The following is a 23,206-nucleotide window of genomic DNA, read 5'->3' as shown; positions in this document are numbered from 1 at the left end:
AGTAAATCAGTCATAATGATAATCCAATGATAAAGAAAAGCTTAAAGAAACCAACAAAACACTAAAAACAAAAAAGGATGTCAAAACCAACATTTATTAGTTGAATACAAAAGAAAAGACAATGTAAACATTTTACAAAGTCAAAATTCACACAGTATGAACATGTTTCATTTTCAGTGGCATGTATGACACAAAAAAGAATAAAGACAAAGCTATTAAAATATTGAGTCTATATCCAGGTTAAACCACTTGGGTCATTTGTAATCTCTTAAGGCTTTGGTTATCATACTAAGATTTAATCACTTGCAGTTAAGGAATTTTGCTTTGGTGAGTTAATTTTTAAACAGTGCAATATGCTTAGTTAAACTAATAAAGCACAGCTTTATTCAATCTGCCTTAAACTGTACCCACTGAAACTTCCATATAGACATAAAATCCAAATATACAATGAAACAGAAAGCAATAGCTCTTAAGGCAACAGGGCTTATCATCTGTAACTCCAGCTCACATTTTCCTTCTGTAATAAATCTCAACCTGTGCATGCAGGTAAAGAGAGATAATTAAGAGTTTGTCACAAAATACAAAACAAAGAGTAATATTATAAAACCAATATAAATGAATCCGATTTGACAGTTAGATACAAATACACTGTTTCTGTACAAATGAAATGGCACTGTAATTCCTCCTTTTGTTCTTTTAACTTGAGACACACACACACACACACACACAGAAAAATACACCCATGAATACAAACTGAGGCTTAGTCCATTGATTTGTAATCTTCATTAGACTTCTTGAGGAGTGTGAGCAGGTCCTGTGACATGAAATACGGCCTCTCCTGTGATCCATCATTGCGCTCCAGGTCCTCCACTGCAACATGGACAAGAGAGAGTTGAAGAACAATTTTCTCACACACACCAACACAGATCTGTAATCTATCTTTCTTTTATTTATGCATCGTCTATCTGCCGCCAGTTTTATCTTACAGCCCCCTAAGGTGTACTTAAGTAAATTGCTTTGAGTATTATCTAAATAGGTGGGGGGGGGGGGGGGGGGGGGGGGGGGGATCCTTTAAATACTCCTAAAAAACCCTGAATGACATGACTAAAAGGAAAAAAGGGGAAAAGGCACATTTAGGTTACAATGTATCGTTTATTTTAATGACTTTTCTCATTCCTTTCTTCATGTACCTCATCATGTATCTCTTAGTTCAAACTGTTCACAAGTAACTTCCACACAAAATTCAATAGCATGTGATTAAGGGTCACAATGTATACACGATGCCACTTCTTTTAAGGGCTCACAAGCTATAAATGGGAAACAATTGTGAAGAAAATGCTCTTAATAACAAAGAGAGAGATATTCTGATTTAAGTATCTAAAGCCCAACTGTAGATTTATTCAAGTGATAATTATTTTAAGAAGGAAGAAGAAGAGAAATTTATACAGACTGATTTTGGCATGTAAAATTTGTTGTTGTGTGCTTTAAAGGTGCTTTAAATCATTGCCAGGGATTTATTTCACATGAAAACTCACCTGCTTCAAAACACCAACCAAACTTGAAATTCTGAACTACTACGATTAAAATACAATCACCTTTAATCAAGATTGACACGCAGTGATGACGGAATGTCATCAGAAAATTTAGTGGAAAAACGACTTAGATTTTTCACAAAGTGACAAGAAAAAGGTACAAAAGCATCCAGAGACTTAAGATGTTAGTTAGCATTCAGAAGGTCATGTCAGTACCATGCAGTGCTTAAAGAGAGAGAGATTTAAGGGGAGGGACAGAGCAAGGCAGGAGGCATCAGTAAACAAACTGGGGGGTTCGTAGAGTCCGAGAGGTCACGATGGCTTCATCATGGCGACACAATCACAGCACTTACGTCAGTCCAAAATACCAAGGCAAGTAGGTGGAAAGACAATATATGGAACCCCTCTCTGCAAGGATCTCCACTTGACTGAAGCCAAAAAATACATAACAGATGTACACTACTGTATATGTACAAGTTCCATAGGGGAAAAAATCCAATATTCATACAGTATATCAAATATGTCTGTTAACATTTTGGCGTCAGCTGGTATTATTGTAAACAGTGAAAGAGATTTGATTGAGATGTGTTTGTTCTGACTGTAAACACGGTACTTAAGTGTATCTGTAGTGCATTTGTTAACAGCATTAAGACAACAAATATTAGTGACAGTAATCAGGCACAGGTTCAGCACTCACGATGTTCAACAGATCTTCACGATATAAAAACCAACACTGTTCTAAAACCAACACAAAGAGCGTTTTGTTTTTTTTCAAGCTACAGAGATGCACTGGGCTTTTGACCTGCTTCAAACCTTCAACCCTCTCCAGGTGGACATCCCTCCTATACTCACATAGCAAAGCAATCTGAAACTTTAGCTTGTTGTATGGCATACATTTAACAGGTCCATATCACAAAGGTATAGTTGCACATCTTTCATTCTTTATGCTCTATGAGATTTTCTGAGCCTCAGGTGCTTTGCAACATCTACTCCTGTGGTCCAGATGAAGGTTTTTCTTCCTTAGTCTCCTCTTTTTTCTCATTCTTTTCACCAGTCTCCTCTTTCTCTGCCTCCACAGGTGCAGTGGACACCTCCTCCACCTTTTCCTCCGTTTTCAACTCCTGCTTTTCTGACATCTCTTTCACTTCTGGTTCTTCTTTCCTTTCAGTCTCATCTTCCAGACTGATCTTTTGTTCCTCCGTCTTCTCCTCTTTTGACTCGTCAGCATCTATCTTTGATTGCAAAGCCTGCTCCTCCTCATTTTCCCCCTTCAGCTTTGTCTGTTCTTTCAGCTGTATTTCTCCATCCTGCTGCTGAAGAGGTGTTTCCTCCTCCACTTTAACTTCGTCCACTTGTTTCGCAGCATCCGCCTGCTCAACACCATTGCGATCTTCCTCCACCGGCTTTGATTTGGAAAGGATATCATGCAGCTCAGGGGACATGAAGTAAGGCCTTTCAGAAGAGCCGTCATTTCTTTCCAAGTCCTCACCTTATAAGTGCATGGGTATGTTGTGTTTTTGAATGGGTTAATGGAAAATTAAGGGAAAATGAAAAGGTGAAAGAAAGGAATGTGTAGGGTTTAAAGTAAAGTGAAATTAATAGGAAAAATGAGACAAAGAGAAGAAAGGTCAGAAAACTGTTAGGAAGAAGACGAAACCAGCAGCTCACATTTAGACAGCTGTTTGTAAAAAAGGAAGAGAGGAAATGTGGATATTTGGCAAAAATTACTCACAGAAGCAGAGGAAAAGTGTGTCCACACACATAGCATACACACTGAAGAAGCCATGGGCGATGAGGTAGGATCCCACTACCACTGTCTAACAGGAGAAAGTCACACATGTCATTAAATGGCCACAGACAAACTGAAGACTAACACCAAACCTTATTAATATAATTGTGCCTACCAGTATTGGGACCCAATAGTAGTTGAGAGATGGAGCAGCCTGCTCTACAGCTTTGATTCTTCCGGAGAAGAAGAAGAAAGAGAAAATCCCTATGCAGGAAAAAGGTGAATTAGTAGATCTACACTAGAAAGGCAGATTTTTCTCTCTGCAGTTGGATCTAAAAAAAAAAAAAAAAAACTCTCTTACCAACAATGCCAACAATAAGGAGCTTCCCAAGGAACAGCAGGAAGTCGGTCACTTTATCTAAAACAGCCACCCTGTGCAGAATATGAGAGAGTGTTGAATTAAAACACGCTAAGAATAGCAAATAGTGAATAAAATATGAATATGAATGAAATCTCACCGAATAATGTTTCTCATGAGAAGGAAAAAGGCATCTCGAGCTGCGGTGCAGAAGTTTTTTCCATAGATTGCAATCTAGAGGAAAAAAATTTAAAAAGACGATCGTGAAGCGCTTTAACGGTTGAGACGGTCTGTCAGGCCGCTGTGTCCAGTTACAGGAACTCACCATGATGTACGCATTTCTGTTCAGGAACTTGATACATTTCTCCAGACACCAGAAGCAGCACTTCAAGCAGCTTAGCAGAAACTTAGCAAATTTGTTTTGAGCACCTTAGAAGCAGGAACAGTTTATGATAACATAAGAATCAAGTACTTTACATGCAAAACTTGCAGTTTGCATGTATATTTAACAGTCTGTATCAACAACGTAAATGCATATAAACACAGAGTTTAATTATAAGACAATAAACAGAGACCAAAAGGCAAATGTAACATGTTATAGCTCACCTTTTAACTTGTGATCCAGATACTCCAGAAGGACCCTGATAACTTGGACTAAAGACAGGATGAGAGAGCCAAAAGCCAGAGAGCCTGTGTGGTATCTAATCAGCACAAGGAAACAGAGGCTAGTTGTGAGCATCAGTCATTCTATCTTAGGGTAACAAAAGTTTAAACATTTTGGAGAAAACTTCCTGTCAGCGTTGTAGATATCTTACCATGTAAGCCTTTCAAGCTGCGCTAAAACAATTCTACAAATAAAAAAACTGTTATTATTAAAAATGTATTTTCTAACCTTAGGGCCCTTCCAAGAGAGGAGAAGATGGGGTAGGCAGGGATATCCTCAGGCTTCTTGAAGGCCCAGTAATATGATGCAAATGCACCCGACAGAGTGACTTGGCCCAAGGCCGTCACAAAGTTTGCACACCAAAAGAAAAGGAAGACGTTGTAGAACTGAAAGAGGATGAGGTATTTATGGTAGAGAGTCTCACCACCATAAAAAGCAAACAGGCACTCTGCATCTGGACACACAAGTGATGCATTGGAGGAGTTGAATGTCTTTGAACAAGAGAAAGAGAGAGATGGGGCATATTGTAAGACATCTTTCGTTCTGTGATCTATGCTGCTGTGCAGGTAAACAGGTGCTTGTTTACAACCAATAACTTTGCCACCTTGCCACCTACAATATCTTTAGCAGGCTAATTTAACAGAACAGTGACATTTAGAAGCATACCTTGGGGTTACAGGTCTCTCGTGAGAATGGGCAGTCAGAGGTGTTGAAAACTTTGTACACCTGCTCATTAGAGGTGGATAAGAAGCTGTTCAGACATGTCAAGGAGAAGAATGCAAAGTACATCCTTGCTTAAAAGTCATGCTATACCTGCTACCGTGATGAAAGGAGACAATTAGGTTCGGATTATCTTTGATTATCATAGACAACTGAAAGGATACACTGCAGTAATGGCCCAGTAAGCGATCACCACAGCCAGAAGGGCAAAGGTCAGCAGTGGGTAGAACAGCGATGACATAACGTGGCCAACAGCTCTGACAAAGAAAATGGTATACATTTTTTTTTAAAAACGTCATGTCAAAATTCACACAAAATTTGTTAAATGTGTCCAACACATTTTTTTTAATACATTTGTTCTAAGAGTGCAATACTGTATAGCAGGAGAGGTAAAGCTGATTTACAATGATGTTTTATTGCTAAGGAAACAAATGCAATTAATCTTTTAGCACCAGCAATGATTACAGCATTAACATATTATTGCCTAACACTTGCTGGGACAGAAATAGTTCATGCACATCTTATGAATGCATGTGCAATAGTCCACTGAGCTACATTTGGTCTTCGGGTTTGTCATACAGGAAATATCTGATTCTTAAGAAGTGACGTACTCTGCTACTTTTACCCACTGGTGGTTAATTTTGTCTGTTTTATCTCAGCTGTTTAACACTAGACAGGCGTACTCTAACATAACAGCTGGCAATTAAATTAATAAAACTCCATCTGATTTCTAGTCATGCCAGGCTAGAGATGAGATGTGCAACATTAAAGCTGCATACCATAAGATCAAAACAGCGAGGGATAATTCTCATCTGATCTACTGCTAACTTTTTAAATATGTGAGCACATCTGGTTACTTTTTAATTTTAACCAGGAGAACAGACCAGGGAGATCCTGGTGTAAATCACATTTCACACTGACCTGCTGGCCTCTTTGATGAGGGCAATGGCAATCATTATTCTCTTCCTGAGGAAGATGAGTAGCAGGATGATAATGAACTCCACAATAGCCAGGATAATCACTGCGAACAGAACACAACAGATTAATGGGATTTGTCAACTCTTCATCCACAGACATGCTAAACAATGAAAGTGTGTCTGTGCTTACTGAAAGCCAGCCAGGTCTGCCTGATCTGCAGGTAGACAGAGAAGTCCGTTTGCAGGCCCAGGTCACGGATGGTGACATCAGCACCAGGCTCACCCTTCAAGCTGGCAAACTCCATGTAACAGTGGAAAATGCCTAAAAATGGACAAGTTAATTGGCTGACCTTTTTTTCAGTCAGAACAATCTTTAACTTTGTCAGAAGCTAAGGACTTACCATAACCAATGACTAGGATAACCAAAATAATCATGATCCAGACCATGATGCCAGCCAAGAATCGCAGCAGGACGATGAAAATCAAGCTGACGACCATGGCTATCACCAGACCGCTGGACACATATTATGGTTAATGACTTGGTGATGAAGGTGTTCTGTCTATATATTCTGGTTTTATATCCTAATTTATAAGTTATGTAGTTCTGTGATTGAACATTTAGTCTATTACTGTGATAGCAGAGAGTAGGGAGACTTACAGTAATATCCAATGCCAAGAATGAGTGTAGTCCTCAAAGATTCTCATGGCAACCTGACGAGCTTCCACAGCTATATTTGACTTCCTGTAACAAAATGAAATGAGTCTAAAAACATGACCAATTATATCCTTAAACATTTAACTGTCATATTAGAAATATTATGTTTATTAGAGGACGGATGCTTAAAAAGACCCCATGTTGTATAGAGCCCTAAAAGTCACAAAAGATAAGAAAAGGTTACTCAAAAAGTCAGAAATGGTCATGTAAACAAACTGATCTTCTTCTTCTTCAGCTTTTTCTTTCAGCTGCTCCCTTTACAGGTCACCACAGTGGATCTGCCCCCTATCTCTTCTGTCACACTAACCCTCTTCATATCATCCTTCATTACCTCCATTAACCTTGTTTGAGGCCTCTTCCTCTTTTCCTTCAACCTAGCAGCTCTATATTTGTCATCCTTTGCCCAATGAATCCACTGTCTCCTCTGCACATGTCCACATGAACCGATCAATTACTGAAATATATCATAAGCTCTCTGCTATTTTAACACATTTTCAGAAACATTTTGTCTTTTCAGTTTACCACCATTCTGCAGCTGTCTGTAAAAACAATGAAGAGGACTGTTTTGCCTGCTACACACAGCTAAACACTAACTTCATTTAGTAGTGTTGCCCTGACATGATATGACTTCAGAGTGACTACCCATAGGTTAAAAAGGTTTAAGAGACACAAGGCTTCCTCCAAAGGTTGACTGACCTTCATCAGAGGCTACAAGGATGTTTTGGGGTTTTGTTCAGTTATTTCTTGTTATATTTCACAGGACTTTGCTTTATTTTGTTCAAGGGAATTCCTTGTGTTGCTTTTGTGCACGGACTCAGTAGTTTTGGACCTTTCTCCTAACTATTGTCTGTACTGTTTGCTATGCTGATGAATCACTACCCTATGATCTCATGCTAGGTCATTTATGATCTGAATTTTGGATTTTACACCACTTCCAGTGTTCCAGTGATGTTAGTGCTACAGTTTTAACCTTTGAATATTTAACATTTAACATTAGCTGTCCAATAACCTTTTGTTAGTTTTGGACATCTATACCGAGGAACTAATAGACTAAGATTAAGAAAACAAGCATAGCTGTCACCAGACAAAATAATTAAGTTATAAATTTATATGAAATTTATATGAAAACATATCTGACATAATATGCCACATACAATTTAGTATTGGAGCATGAAGCTATCCAGCTCTAGGAAGCTGTCAGCTGCAAGAAAACAACAGGAAGTATTACTCATCATCTTCTTGAATAACATACAGGGAGCAATGAAAACCTCTCTGCAGTGAGAGCAGGAAGGAAAACAGTAACACAAGGACCTTCTGAGGTAAACACAAATAGAGCAGAACTGAAGCACACAGAGGCTTCAGCCAGGGTCACTGCAGTGAGATGTAAAGGGAGACTGATAAGCTGATATGCCTCATGTCTAGCATGATAAGTGCCAAGGTCATTGAAAACAAGCAATCATTCACTAAACAGCAGTTGGACAGGGCTGAAAGAGTCTTACGCTTACAGCTTAAGGCTGATATTGAATTAATAAATTAATCATCAAACTAGCTAATCAAACATTAAATTTAATGAACAAAGAAGAACAAATATGAAGGAAAAGTTTCACTTGGTCAAACTCATTTCACACACTTTGTTGTTTATGTTTTATGGGTTTAAGACAACATAAAATAGCAACATGCTGCACATACATGTTGCTATACAATGAAAAACACTCACTTTGATGCCTCCAGCACATCACTGGCATTGACAGTGCCACTATTTCCGTCATCGAAAGTCGTCTCGTTGCCCACCACCACAACACCACCTTTTAATGTTGCCAAAGCAGGAAGGCACCGGCGTGTGACTGTGGAGGGAGGGGTTTTATTAGTTTCACTTTCCTGCAGAAACAAAAGTCCTTTAAAACAGTTTAACACAGAGAATCTCACTTACAGGCTTTACTGGGCATCAGCATAGCTGGGCACAAGCCATCTTTAAGGATCTCTGGCGGACTCTGATAGAAAACAGTCAATTTACTTCACATTTAGCAGAACCCCTTGAAATGTGTACAATATGAATAATCTAATTTTTCAATGCTTACCAGTCCAGTGAAGTCCACTCCTTCCTTGCAGTATTTTTTGTAGTATTCCTGGTCATCTTTATTTCCTACCTTGGCTTTTATCAATGTAAGATGCCTATTAGGACAGCTTTCCACGCATAACTGCACACATGTAACAACAAAGACATTAACATTTAACCGCGTAACTTCAACACTTTACAGTAGACTGAGAACAACTTAAAATAAAGTGAGTAATGCTTCTGACCTGTGTGGTGGGACACTGAAACTCCAGCAGCACAAGAGGGCTGGCACATTTCAGGATGTTGAAGTAGAACAGAAGTGGTTTCTTCCTGTTGTGTCACAGTGAAATGACAATGTTATTAGGTCTTCATAGACGATAAGGATGCAGTCATTGTAATATAACTCTATGGTTTCTGAAGTCTTGATTTGAAGTCCTATTTTATCCATTGTCTTTTAGGGAACTTTATTTCTTCTACAACTGTGATCACCATCTTTTGTGGTTTGGTTTTGTTTCCTGGTCACCTGTTGGATTTCGCTATCGATTAGTGTATCTACAAAAGAATACCTATTTTTTTCCTCTGTACCAGAGGAAAAACCTCATCACAATGTTGCTAAGAATAATGTTTTTTTTCTGGCCTTTTTCAACTTTTATTTGATAGACACAGTGAAGAGAGGACAGGAAAGCAGGGGCAGAGAGAGTGGGGAAGACATGCGGGTTGGACTCGAACCCGGGCTGCCCGCCCGCTCAACACTTGTCAGAAGATTCAATAAACTCTCCAGTTAGAATTAGAATAGAAAATTTGATTTGATTTCTTGTAATTATTTCATAGTTCAGGCTGAGTAACATGCAATTAAAGTACCAGTATTTCCTCCAAACAAATCCTTTGGTGTGTGTTAGTAAAACAGGCCATATCACTTGTAAAATAACTGCATTTGCTGACTGCTACAGTGGCCTGTGTTGATCAAAGTGGCCACACAAGTAACTCTGAACATTTCTTAAACTGTTGTGACCACCTGCATTCATCATAAATAAATGTAAGCACTAAATAAAGAGTATGAGATTAAAGCAATTATTTTTATTGTTGTTATTATAGTATTATCATACTTAAGATCATCCAATTATAGAAGGTTTCCAAGAACACAAATGCTCTTTTACACTGTAACTTACTCCAGAGGTGTTCCAGCTTGTCCGCAGAACTGACCTCTGCTGTCTGTGGGATAAATGACTTTCCTGGGGTCCCCTTGAGACCAGGCTGCAAAGAGAACACCAGGAAGTAAAGAAATAAAATACCATCTTAAATTCCTCATGAGCACGCTCCTTTTATTTAATGCTTAAATAAAATAAACATCTTCTAATACATTTAGAAATTCAGATATATGAACATTTCTGAATTAAAGTCTGAGTTTAAAAAAGCTCCTGGTCTTAAATTAGACAACAGCCTCATGAAGGAGTTAAAAAGAAAGACTGAGAAAGTAGACCCACACAGTATTGTGACTTTAATGTGTAAACACCTTCCAGCTTTGACAGCATACACAGAGTGTGGGACAGACTGGCGTGATCCTCAGTGTAACTCATAACATAAAAATAAAACATGTTGCGTAACGCTTATCTATTTCAGCTAACTTTGGCTTCAGCTATATTTCCTTCCCACTGGGTGGTGTCTGAGACATTTCCTGGTTTTTCTAAGCTGCAGTCTATTTATAAAGTCACTAATAAATTGCTAGATAAGTCCTGTGAGGTTGGGAATATGTGTTATAATTTAACAGTAAATGTACATTGTATGTTTTGCTTGAAAACCGATGGCCACTTATGTTGCTTTTCAAAGGTATTGGTTGTAGTGGGGGCTTGTGGTTGGGTGGAGGGAATGTAGCCGATGTGCAAGACTTCAAGTCGCAGATAATGCAAATAATTACTTTGTAAACAGATGTTGTAGTACGTGCAGTAATCAGTGTGCATGATGCACAATAAACAGGCAGGTGTTTTGACCTAAATAACTTTGCCAATGGTTGAATTTTCACAAATGTTTCCAAAATGCAAGTAGCTGGGAGCTGTTATTGGTAGTGTTACCTCTGTGGTGCCTAATGATGAGAAAACCTTTGGAAAAATCACTCTCACTTGTTTATTCTGGCTTCGAGCTCATAAGTAGCTTTCTGTCTCATCAAACCTCACAATGGAGGAGAGCTGCACAGAGATGTTGAACAGGATGTTTTACTTCCTTCTTTGAGGCAGTAGAATTACAACCAGTCAGAAACTATTTTATTTATAACTTGGCTTATGTAGACTGGCTACTGTAAAAACAGGCATTTTCACACGACTTGGACTACATGTTAATAAAGTTCATCTCACTCCACCCAAGGTAGTGCCTCACTTCCCACTTCTGATTAATAATATTAGACACCACCCATGCACAAATTTTGTATGGTAAAAAAACATAACAACCTAAATATAAATAATGCTCAGAACACACTATAGTGATGAGAGATCAGTCTTACCAATGATACCCACAGCAAAGTACCCCAGCAAGGCTAAGATGAAGAGTATACAGCAGAGGATATCTGTGCAGCCCCTGAGGAAAGAAAAGAGGAAGGGAAAGCAGGTACAACATGTTGCCATTAAAGTCTGCTATATACAGCCGACAGCAAAAGATCACCAGTAATCAAAGCAGACGTCTCACCTGTTGTGGATCGGCCCTTTGAAGTTTGGATCAAACTTTCTGGACTCCCCTGTGGACGAAAACAGAACAACAGGTTTAGTAATGCCTGTTATTAGAAATTAGACTTCAAACAATGGCTTTCAGTCTGTTGATACTTGACAAAGGCTGCGGTGAATTGATCCCAAAATTAAACCTGGGGAAATGAAACCCGAGGTTTCCTTAATTTGTTCTCATTTCAGAGATATTTTTTGATTAATGGTCGTCTTTTAAAATGTAAACCACAACCACAGCTGAGAGCGGCCAGAGACAGAGGTGATATTGCCATCCTGAAATATGACAAATTAATTGTTAAACCGAGGTCACAGAACGCCGGAATTAATATTTAGACTTCAGCAATGTTGCCATTTGTAGCTGTTGAGATCGATCGGTCTGCAAATGTTGGATCCTATACTTATTCCCGGATTCTCCGGTAAAGATTTTTCAGTGGCTCATGTCAATATTTGTAGCCTTAAATATAAGGTTCAGGAAATTCAGTCACTGTTGTCAACAAATACGATAAGTGTGCTGGCTATTTCCGAGGCACATTTAGATGCTGCCTTTGAGAATAATAAATTTGAAATAAACGGTTATAAGTTGTATAGGAAGGACAGAAACAGATTTGGAGGGGGCGTAGCCCTATACATTAATGATAATATGGCAAGCAAACTACGTATGGACTTAATGTTTAACGACCTGGAAATTGTGTGGGTTCAGTTACACCCGCTCTATGGCAGGCCTGTATTAGCAGGTTGCTGCTATAGACCCCCAAGTAGTAATATGTTGTATGTAAAACGAATTTGTAAAATGCTGGAAAGAGTAACTGAGGAAAACAAAGACATGTTCTTATTAGGAGACTTTAATATAAATTGGTCAGCTCCTTCTTGTCCTTTAAGGAAAAAGATAAGTTCATCAGCGTCGGCCTGTTGCCTGTCTCAGATGATCACCATTCCCACCCGGGTCACGGTCAACGCAGGAGGTCATAGGTCATCATATATATACTGATCATATTGATCATATATATACAAATGTTCCTGAGCATTGCTCTAATATTGTTTCTATTCCAGTTGGTTATAGTGACCATAATCTTGTAGGTTTGACCAAGAAAATGAAACCACTGAAAACTGCACAAAAGATTATTTTTCATAGATCATACAAAAATTTTAATGCAGATAAGTATATTAATGACGTAAAAGAAATTCACTGGACTGACATCTGCCTCGAGAGTGACCCTGATATGGCATTATCTATGTTTATTGAAAACTTTTGCTACCTGGCTGACAAACATGCCCCCTTAAAAAGATTTACTGTTAAAAAGAACTACGCACCTTGGTTAGATAATGAACTTAAGGTTGCAATGTCAGAAAGGGATATAGCAAAAGCAAAAGCACATAAGTCTGTCAGTCCACAAGAGTGGGCAAGATATCGCGAGTTAAGAAATCAAGTAACTAAATTGAATAGGCGCAAGAAGAAAGAATATTATCAACTTAAGCTCAAGGAGGCCAATAAGGACAGCAAAAAGGTGTGGAAAGTTTTAAATAATATAATGGGTAGAGATCTTGCTCCGGTGATGTCTCACATCTACACGGGTGGTACATTTATAAGTAAAGCTAAGGACATAGCCAATTATTTTGTGAATTATTACACCAATAAAATAACAAATTTAAAATCTAATATGAGCAGAGGTGATCCCACCTTATCACGTCGTCTTATACAGGATGTTATCATGAATAATAAGCAATGCCGATTTAAGTTTGAGGCAGTGAATGTAGAGATGGTAGAGCGCTTATTGATATCACTTCCTGACGATACATCCTCCGGCTCTGATAACATAGACAGTAAACTGCTCAAAGTTGCAGCCAAGTTCGTGTCCCTTCCTATATGTCACATATTTAATAGATCTTTGGCATACAGCTTATTTCCATTGCAGTGGAAAGAATCGAAAATAATTCCCATTCCTAAAAACAAGAATGACGTTTTTAATGGTGTCAATAGCAGACCTATTAGTCTACTCCCCGTTCTAAGTAAAATTATGGAGAGGATTGTCTATGAACAAATTCAACATTACCTAACAGAAAATCAGTTACTCACTCAGTTTCAACATGCCTACAAACCTGGTTATTCCACCAGTTCAGCTCTCATTCACATGACAGATAACTGGTACAAATATCTAGATAATGGGAATTTGGCCGGGGTGGTATTTTTGGATTTTAGTGCTGCATTTGATTTGATAAATCATGATCTTTTGATAGATAAACTAAAATGTTATGGATTTTCACCAGCTGCTTTGTGCTGGATGGAAAGTTATTTGTCTGGAAGAAGGCAAAAGGTTTATTATAATGGTTATTTCTCGGAGGGCTGTTATATGAACTGTGGTCTACCCCAAGGCAGCTGCCTCGGTCCACTTCTCTACTCAGTCTTTACAAATGATTTGCCGTATGTCCTGGATAAATCTCATCTTGTAATGTATGCTGATGATTGCACCATGTTTTATTCAGCCAGTAGCCACTCTGAATTGACAAGCGTATTACAACTAGATTTGCTGAACGTGTTTGATTGGATAAGTAAAAACAACATGATTTTAAACGTGTCGAAATCCAAAGCCATGTTAACAGGAAGTAGAGTACGCTTAGTCAACAGCCCACAACTAAATCTTTCCATAGCTGGATCAGTATTAGAACATGTCACCCAGATTAAATTACTTGTGTTACCATAAACCACCACCTTTCATGGTCTCAGCACATCAACTCTGTTATTAAGAAAATGGGACAGGGCATAGCTATAGCTAGGAAATGCTCTTTTTATATCACTTCTTCAATTATGAAAGATGTCATTAATGCACTAGTATTATCTCATCTAGAGTACTGCTCAATCATTTGGTCAGCAGCTAATAAGACAGATCTGAACAGACTTCAGTTAGTCCAAACTAGGGCGGCCAGATTAGTGTTAAGGTGTTCATATTATACAAGTATTGATAAAATGCACGATAAACTTTCTTGGCTTTCTGTACAAGCTAAATTATACTATGGCTTACTTGTATTTTTAAAGAAAGCAATACTGGTAAACACACCACACTTTTTTTATGCTCAGTTGCAGTATCCAGATGAAATACATAACCATGCCACACGATTTTCAACTAACCACAATTTAGTAACTCCTCGAGTTAAAAGTAACTTTTTGAAAAACTCTGTTATATTTAGAGCATCTTTTCAGTGGAATAAGTTGCCTTATGCAATTAGAGAATTGGCTTCTATTCATAATTTTAAAAATCACCTAAAAGCCTATTTAGGCAGTTTTTAATTTATTTGTAAAAATTGTAGAGGGTAATGTCACTTGTAATGGAAATTGCGTATTTTGTTTGAGTGTTTTGTTTTTTGGTTTTTTTTTGGTTTTTTTATATAATTTTTAATATTCACATGTTTACATTTTCAGAATTGTAAAACCTTATTGTGGATGTAAAAGCCAAATTATGTGGACAATTTGCATCCAACTCATTGTGTAACATTTTATTTGGTGGTATTTGATGGTTTGGGCCCCAGGAAGACTAGCAACCACTGTTGTGGAAGCTAATGGGGTTCCTTATAAATAAACAAATAAACATATGCTGAAAGAAGTGGAGCACAGTGGGGCAGTGGTTAACTCTGTTCCCTCACAGCAAAAAAAAAAAAAGATCCTGCTTTCAAAGCTGGCGGCCTGGGGCTTTTCTGTGTGGAGTTCATGTTCTCCCTGTGTTTGAACTGATTTTCTCGGGGTACCTTGGCTTTCTCCCACAGTCCAAATCACATGTTTGTGGTTCGGTTAACTGGTGATTCTAAAGTTGGTGTAGGTGTAAATGTGAGTGTGAATGGCTGTTTGTCTTTCTGTGTTATCCCTGCACTGGACTGGTGACCCGATGGATGAATGGACAACAGTCAGGTCGGCTCTGACACTGACCGGTCAGCTATCTGAGACAGACACATGTCGAAAGATCTGGGAGATACAGCTCAATATAAATTCACAGTATAACAGTGTACTTGTACAACATTACGTTTATGGGATACACTGTCTATATTAATCATACAATTTTAACAACTTTTAAGGGCATGGTTATTTTTTTAATTTAAATTTTCTTGGAATTTATTTTGATAAGGGGCAGAACAACTACACCAAACATGTATTAAAAGTTAACAACACAGGTATACAATTACATTGTTGGGCTTTGCTTTTGGATTGTGAATAAAGTATATAAGATACATTTTTGTATTACAGAAAAATAATATATAATTTACAGCTATTTTGAGAGTCCATAATGATTTTTCATAAATATTTTATGGTCTTCACCAAGACTCCCGTCTTTCCATTTGCCTCCCATTCCCTGTGTTTCTTGTCCCCTGTGTACGTCTCTGTGTTTGTGAGTTTGCCTCGCCCATGTGGGTGAGGCACCTCAACAACTTGCACATCTGCATCCCATCATTCATCGGCCTCTTCAGCTACCCAGGAGTTTCACTCAGATTTCTATGCCATAATGTTTGGCAGCAGAAAATCTTTGGCCCGCTTAGATGTGTTTAGTTCTGTCAATGTGATTTTTAAATGGGACCTAATATAATTTCCCCTTTTTTTCTGTAAAATAGTACATACTGCATTACTACTACTTTATTAATAGGTAAGGGAGCTTGTTTCTTCGAAAGGAAAAACAAAGGGTATGCCTCAAGACTAAGATAAAAAATTATAAATAAACATTATTTGAAGCAATGAATCATGCAAAGCTACTCTAATAAAGTGCATAACATAGGCAGCTGGGAATATGTCAAGATTTATCCTCCTTTCTTGGCTTATTAGTTTAACAGCTCACATGCCTCCTTCTTCTGCAAAACTCCATCCTAACCTTCAACAGCCAGCCTGAGTCACAGGTCATTATTTTTCACATTTAACAATTGACCCCTTTTAACCTTCATTGCTGTGTCTTGTCTTCATATTTCATTTTTGCTGAAAGCATAGAATTAAAAACTCCCGGTGAAGCAAAAATGTTGGACAGTGTTGTTTCTCAGTAATTTGTATCTGCTGCATCTAATGTTTAAAATAATACCAGATTGATTATATGGGTCTTGGACTGCTGACTGGAAAATAAGCAACCTGATTGCTCTGACAGCTTTGGCATCAAATATGCAAAAAATCAGGAAAGGGCCTTTTTTTTTTTTTTTTTTAATATAGCACTATCTATGACTGACATAGCATATGTCATAATTGTAATGAAAAAAGTTTCCTCTTTTATGTAACACGTCTGTCTAAGTGTTCAGTAAAGCTGCTCAACACTTTTTTGGGCTTATGGTAAAAACACTTTATGACAGGCCCGCCCTTTCAATAATGGAGTCATGTTGCACATCCTCCCTCTTTGTCTCTCACCACATTTCCTGTCTGTATCTGTGGTGTCTACTATGGAAATGCAAAAGAAGAAAGAAAAGAAAGAACCAAAAACAAAAGAGAGAAAAAGAGAAAGACGTAAGCTGCTTTACATATGCAGCTTTTGGTACATTTTTACACGAAAATAAATAAGTGAAATAAATAAATGAAATTTGGATAATAAGAAAAAATTAGGCATTCAAAATATAGCTGTCACTGCCTCTGTGTTTAAACCAAAGTGAAACTAGCTACGAAATAATAGTCACTACATTTACTACACATTTACAGGTAGGCTGCAGGCCAAAGTGTTGCAGAAAATGCTTTTATCTGGAATGTATATATGTGTACAAGGGAGTATTTCATTAGAGTGACTTCATGTAGTGACTTCTACAGAACAAAAGGATTCTTCTGCCTGACCGTCATGCCTAGCAACCCACAAAATGGCTCCCCGGTGACAGTGGGAGCCCCCTGTGGACATCGCCAGCCGCCATGGAAACACCTCATACTCAACAGGGGAGAGAAGCATAAACCAAACCCACGTTGGTTACAGTGAAACGAAGCCAAAAGTGCAAGCCAACGTTTTTGAGAATCAGTGAGAAAAGACTTCTCACTAATAAACACAAGCTACATCCTGTTAAAATATGAACTGATGTCAGACTCTGTGATGTGTCACACATGACCTATTACTGTCAGCGTCAACCTGGCCTACTACTTTCTCCTAAAATCTATAGTTGAGCAGTTTTTAACATTTTTTTAAAAACAGATACTTTTATTAAAGGATCTATAGCACAAACAATGGGCCGAGCACTAGAGCCAGCCCCATCTGTTTCTTCTAACTGCATTACACTTACCGAGGAAACAATACACTCTCCCTTGCACACACGCACACATATAGAACTTAAACACACGTGCTCTCCTCACACAATGGAGGAACGACCAAAAAGCGTCACGTTATCTGAGACAAACTATGCTTATTAGCAGTGAAGCAGCACATTAGCCATCACAATTAGAGGACTGTGAGCCATTACTCAACTATCTCACAAGTCTATCAAAAAGACGTTCAGTCACAGTTATGTAAGAAATGCAGGCTTGCAAATTACCTTTTCCATCATATTTTGTCATTCCGGTGCTGTTTTGCTCTCAGTTTGTGTCACGGATGGTTTTACAGATACGTCTCAGTGTTCTGTGTTCTGTTGTTGTTTCTTTAAAGGTCCTTCCTGTATAACAGTGCTTGCGTGTCCTCTAGCTTCTTACTCTTCACTTCCTTATTTTAGATTTCAAAGCTCTGCCTTCACCTCCAATTCCCTCTTTTACTCTGTGGGTTTCCTCCTTGCAAAAGCTGCGTCAGCCCAATTGCAGCAAAGAAGTATCGATGGAAAAATTGAGACAGGATATCGAAATAAACAGAGACTTGTGGCACCTGATAACTGCCAAAGCTGCCAAAAACATGAACTAAAAACTAAAATGTGCCAGTTTTATACATCTTGCTGCAGAGAGTGTTTGCTTCAGTTGTGGGTGCTTGTTCTCACATCAAAACAGTCTTTAACCCCAACACATAATGGTTATTTCAGACTTCAGCTCAGTTCACTGAATCAACAAGATAAGCTGTGTTTTACAGAGTGTGCCTGCATGTGCTGCAGCTGCACTGCCACCTGTAAAAAAAAATTTCTCACCCCTGAGCTACTGTGTCGTTTGTTCTTAAAATTTTACCCAACTTGCCCTCTTTCTGTTTCCTTGGCGTCCTGTTTTGTTTTATCAGCTTGTTACCTCATTCTGAGTGCACCCACCTCTCAGTGGTTTCAAACGGAACAATGAACAAAGCCATCATAACCACAGTCATCCAATGGCAAATGTTGATGCATTGCGCATGTCTGACATATACACAGCAATGAGCTGATAAGCACATCAGAGATAACGCCATCCCACTCTGGTGGCACATGACCACCTCTGCTGGCATGTGACAGATTACAGTGGAAAAACATTCTCAGTGCAACATTATGAAAACAGTTTCAGAATCACATAATGAAACAATGTTTCATCTCAGACCTCAAATACACACTCAGTGTTGGATTGTAACAGTGTGGGAACATTTTATGAACTGAAACGTGACAACATTCTTTAAACACTCTCAGAATGGTGCAGTTAGAACATAAAGTCTTAGCTAAACTATTAATTTCACAGGAAGTTTATCTGAAATTTAAAAAAACCCTAAAACATTCTCAGTACATTTGATTACATTTTTTTCTTCATAAATAGCTATATAATGGTAAAATACACTAATAAAATAAAATAATAAAATAAAATAATGGTAAAACTTAAAAAAAATAAAATAAAATAAAATCAAAAAAAACCACTAGTTGAGTTCCTGGGGTTACAGGTTAATGAATCAACCTTTGTGAAATTCTCAAAGCTAACCAATGCACTTTGCTAACCACCGGTGGTGCAACGTGTGAACACTTGTGGTTGTTCCAAAGCAAAGAGGTTCTCAGTTCAAAGCCGATGGCCGGATGGAGTTTTAGTGCATTGAATTTACACATTCTGAGACTCTGGCACAGCTTCCCATGTGATCATGTGCTGGGTCACTTTAAACATGTTTGCTGTTTTGTTTTGTGTCTAACTTACTTTTAGTCTAGTCTTAACTTGAGACTTGAAATATCTCAGTCTTTTAAAAATGAGAGGAAACTTGACAAAAAGAGGATGAAAAGAAACAGACAAACAAAGTGGCAGGCTTAAAAAGCATCTACAGCAGATGCACACTATCTGAAGGTCATGTCTTTAAGAATTAGCCAAAAATCGAGTAAAGACCTGACACAAAACCCGAGAGATGTATCTGCCCCTGAGCTATTTTAAGTAATTACAAGAATGCAGGTATAAGAGAGTTCAGAGTGCGCTGAAGAATAAAGGCCATCATGTCAAATATTAACTTTCAAACCCATGAGAATAGTGCAAGTTCTGTTTTTGCCTTACATACTGTATCCCTATGAATGTTTGCAGATGTTTTGATAATTTGCTACACCCATTTCTCATTTTTCTAGCAAAATATAAACAAATGAAGGGTGACTTTAGCCTTGGGCACAATATTGTATCTTGGCCTCTTCTGCAAATAGACATGACCACAAAAATCAGCCTTGTTCTTATGAATCAAGCATTTTAACCTGTATTAGCACTGACGTACATCGATTTTTTTTTAAGAACAGTAGTAGTAGATTCGCTTTTTCTCTTCAAACAAAATGAGTAGGGGCCACTGGGGACATAATTTTGAATGATCTACACATACGTAGCACCTTTTGAACCTTTATTAGGATCTACAACCCACTTTACAGTGTGTTTCTCATTCATAAATTTACCAATGATAGCAGAGCCGCTAAGCCATAGCACCTGAATGGAACAGAGCTCAAACTACCAAACTGTTATAAAGCTATTGGTGTAAGAATATTTATTCTGGGCAAGAATACTGTAAAAGAAGAGTTGCAATAAATAAATAAATAACAGAGTGCTTAGATATTTCTTCTCCAGCATTTATTATTGTTGCTTTTTAGTTTTACCCCACACAGTCTGCCATCACTACTAAGTTTCCTCTGTCTCTCTTCTGAAGATAAACATTAAGAGATTCTCCCTTCAGCCTTTCATTTGTAGGGCCATCTGTGAATGTGAGACACAGCTCCATTAGAGCTGGAGGAACAGGCGGCTCTTTGCCTGTTTTGTCCATAAAACAATCTCTGATTGTGCTGAAAAGCATGCGAGCAGATTTGTTCTTCTTGTTGTTGTTGTGTTCAGGCTGCCAAATATCGTGTAAGTCGTCTTGTTCGTTTATGTAATTGGCAAAATGTTCACTGATGTCAGTCTGCCACCTTAAACACATTTTTTAAAAGGTTAAAAATACATACATATATTTTTTTCACTTTGGTAACCGGATGTCCTCAGGTACTTCATTACACAGAACCTAGGCTGTGAAAATGTATAAGGCCCTTCAGATCTCAGGTTCAGGTCAGTAACGGGTTAAAAGTATCTGCCAATGATCCAGCCTTTAGTTGTATAGTACTGTGTGTGACTCTGCGTGTATTTGTTTGTGTGCGTGTATGTGTGCGTGTTTAAGGGAGAGATGATGTCATGACTGATGATGTGCTAATGGGCCCAAAGGGGTTATCAGATGAACCTTTCCCTGCCTACCTTAATGGGATAGTGGCTACTGTGGTTGTGCATGATTGTATGTACACTCACAGACTGCATACACAAGGAGACATTCTGAATATATCTCGTCACAAGAGTGCTTATCCCTGAATTTTTTATCTTTATATTCCAGGCACGCAGATTCATTGAACATCATTACAATACAGGACAGAAGCCACTCTGTGTAAAACTGTTCCTGTACTGTGCCAAGCAGCTGTAACTGCTTCAAATACTCCTCCTGAAGCCACTAATGAGGTCAGTGGAACAAGGAAACATACTAAAGTCTTTTTAAAGGAGATACATAAATCTGTCATCCACTGGCTTTGATCACTGTCTCTTGTTACTCCTCAGAGTCGCTACTTTTCACATCAAGAAAAAGCAGATTTTCTAAAACCAACTAAATCAATGATCATCAAAAATGACGAATATCGTCAGCGGCATCTCTGTCTGTGTACAGAGCTGTATGTGTGTGTGTGTGTGTGTTTGTGTTTATTTCCCAGCTTGATATTGACTGAAAATCACTTTCCTAAATCTGTTGAGTGGGTAGTACAGACAAGGCTGAACACAGGCGAGGCAGAGCGGGTTGTGGCCTGCCTGCAAGCACGCACACTTTCGTAGACATGGAGGAAATGTGGCAATAGTAGTAAGAAGCCAGTGACTGCTTACAGTTTAAACTGAAACTCCAAATAAAAACTCATGTTTAAGGAGCTGAAATGTGTATTGTACATTGGTGTCGTATAAACCTTTATCTTGAGTTTAAAGGGCTTATGGTCTTTGAGTCATGGGAGAGGGCAGTTGAGGAAAACAGATCACTGTATAGCAACAGGAAAACCACAAGGAAATGGCCCACTATGGGAGTTGACTGGAGAAGATGTGGATTTAACATTTCAATTTGCATTGTGAAATAAGGAATAGCTCAATAGTAAGGCAGTATTAGGGCAGTTTTCCCAATGCATGAGGATTGTGGTTTGGTTTTTAGCCTTCTAAGAACAACCTTTCATGTAATAATGTAGACATGGAGTATTAAAGAAAGAATAACAGTGGTTACAAAAACTTCATGACTCAACAGTCCATATGAATAACAACCCTGCCCAGACCACGCCAGGCTGCTGTGGGCTGCTAACTTGGTGGTGGTGGAAAAAATGCATGTGTGGCACATAATAATCTGCAATGAGTCATACGTTTGACTGACATAGAAGATTATTTTTCCACACTAAGTGTACGAAAATGTAATAAATAGACAAAAGCTGTGAACATCTGTGAAATGTATGTGTTTGCAAAAGGCTGTGTGCATCTGTGGATGAAGCAGCCATATGTCAATCTACAAAATACCAAATGGTTATGGAGCCCAAGAGACAGCATATGTGCTCTCCTTCTCCACTCTGCTCTGTTTCTGTGTGTTCCTGCAGTACAGAATCGCCTCCATATAAAGCCTAATAGGGAAAAACCCGGCAACCTAGTTCTGTTTATTACCCCTAATTAACCGAAAGAGCAATAATTAACTACCTTTAGTTTTTGTTCGATTTTTTTTTTTTTTTAGCTATATTTAGTTTGTTATACAGGCTGTAATTTAATGACAAATAAACGACTCGTTTAGAGTACGCATTCTACACCCGCTGTGCAATGCAAACTGAATAATTAAATGCAACTTAAAGGGCGTTTTCTCAGAGTTTAAAGATAAATCGGGAAAAAAAAATAGTCCGGTTGCTGAAGATGTGGATATCTCCAGATCTGCATGACACTCATGAGGTCCACACCCATCCATCCATTGCAGTCATTGTTTCCATTTCTTCCCCCGTTTAAAGAAAAAAGAAAGAAAGATCGAAGAGAAAGCCGTAAAACAAACTGTTCTTACCGTATTTGGGGTCCGGGTTTTTCTCCTCCATCTCCATTCTCACGCACTGCTGCTTGCTGCTGATCAGACCTAACCCAGGACAGTTTCCATGGAAATGTCGAGGCAAAAAAACATCAATAACAGTGACCGACTGCAACAGCCACACAGCAGACTGAAGACGGAGACCACCCCAAGCCAAATTGGAGCAAAGCGCATTCCAGTCTAACGGAAAGGAGAGCCAGCCAATGAGAGACCGGGGCCTGCTGACCGACAGCTGCTGCAGCCACTCAGGATTACCCTGACGAGGACAAAGGCTGTGCAATGGAATGTGTAGAATTTAAAGACCAAATGTGCTTTTAAAGAACATAACGCATTCAGAAAGATTATTGCATAATACGGTAATTATTTTAAGTTATTTATTTTGTCTAAACATCATTACGT

At 38.4% G+C, this 23,206-nt stretch overlaps 2 protein-coding genes across 2 annotated transcripts; both read right to left on the bottom strand.

The window, feature by feature from the left end:
• Window positions 1-73: 73 nt before the first annotated feature.
• On the bottom strand, window positions 74-22,964 carry LOC308396369 (choline transporter-like protein 2). The gene is made up of 22 exons (XM_080881611.1): window positions 22,787-22,964; window positions 11,368-11,416; window positions 11,186-11,259; window positions 9,861-9,945; window positions 8,937-9,021; window positions 8,714-8,833; window positions 8,566-8,626; window positions 8,353-8,479; window positions 6,579-6,662; window positions 6,322-6,434; window positions 6,111-6,242; window positions 5,925-6,024; window positions 5,168-5,260; window positions 4,950-5,034; window positions 4,512-4,774; window positions 4,226-4,320; window positions 3,945-4,048; window positions 3,780-3,853; window positions 3,623-3,693; window positions 3,437-3,525; window positions 3,265-3,349; window positions 74-870 (listed from the first exon to the last, which is right to left on the bottom strand). Exons 1-22 carry the CDS (start codon window positions 22,821-22,823, stop codon window positions 761-763), a joined length of 2,136 nt encoding a protein of 711 aa, XP_080737737.1. The 5' UTR covers window positions 22,824-22,964; the 3' UTR covers window positions 74-760.
• Window positions 1,634-3,256, bottom strand: LOC308396371 (uncharacterized protein). Its single transcript, XM_080881613.1, has one exon. It carries the CDS (start codon window positions 2,972-2,974, stop codon window positions 2,519-2,521), a length of 456 nt encoding a protein of 151 aa, XP_080737739.1. The 5' UTR covers window positions 2,975-3,256; the 3' UTR covers window positions 1,634-2,518.
• Window positions 22,965-23,206: the final 242 nt, after the last annotated feature.

This window comes from Rhamphochromis sp. 'chilingali', assembly GCF_963969265.1.
Source record: "Rhamphochromis sp. 'chilingali' genome assembly, chromosome: 4".
Lineage (NCBI taxonomy): Eukaryota > Metazoa > Chordata > Actinopteri > Cichliformes > Cichlidae > Rhamphochromis > Rhamphochromis sp. 'chilingali'.
This window is presented reverse-complemented; position numbering and strand designations above follow the sequence as displayed.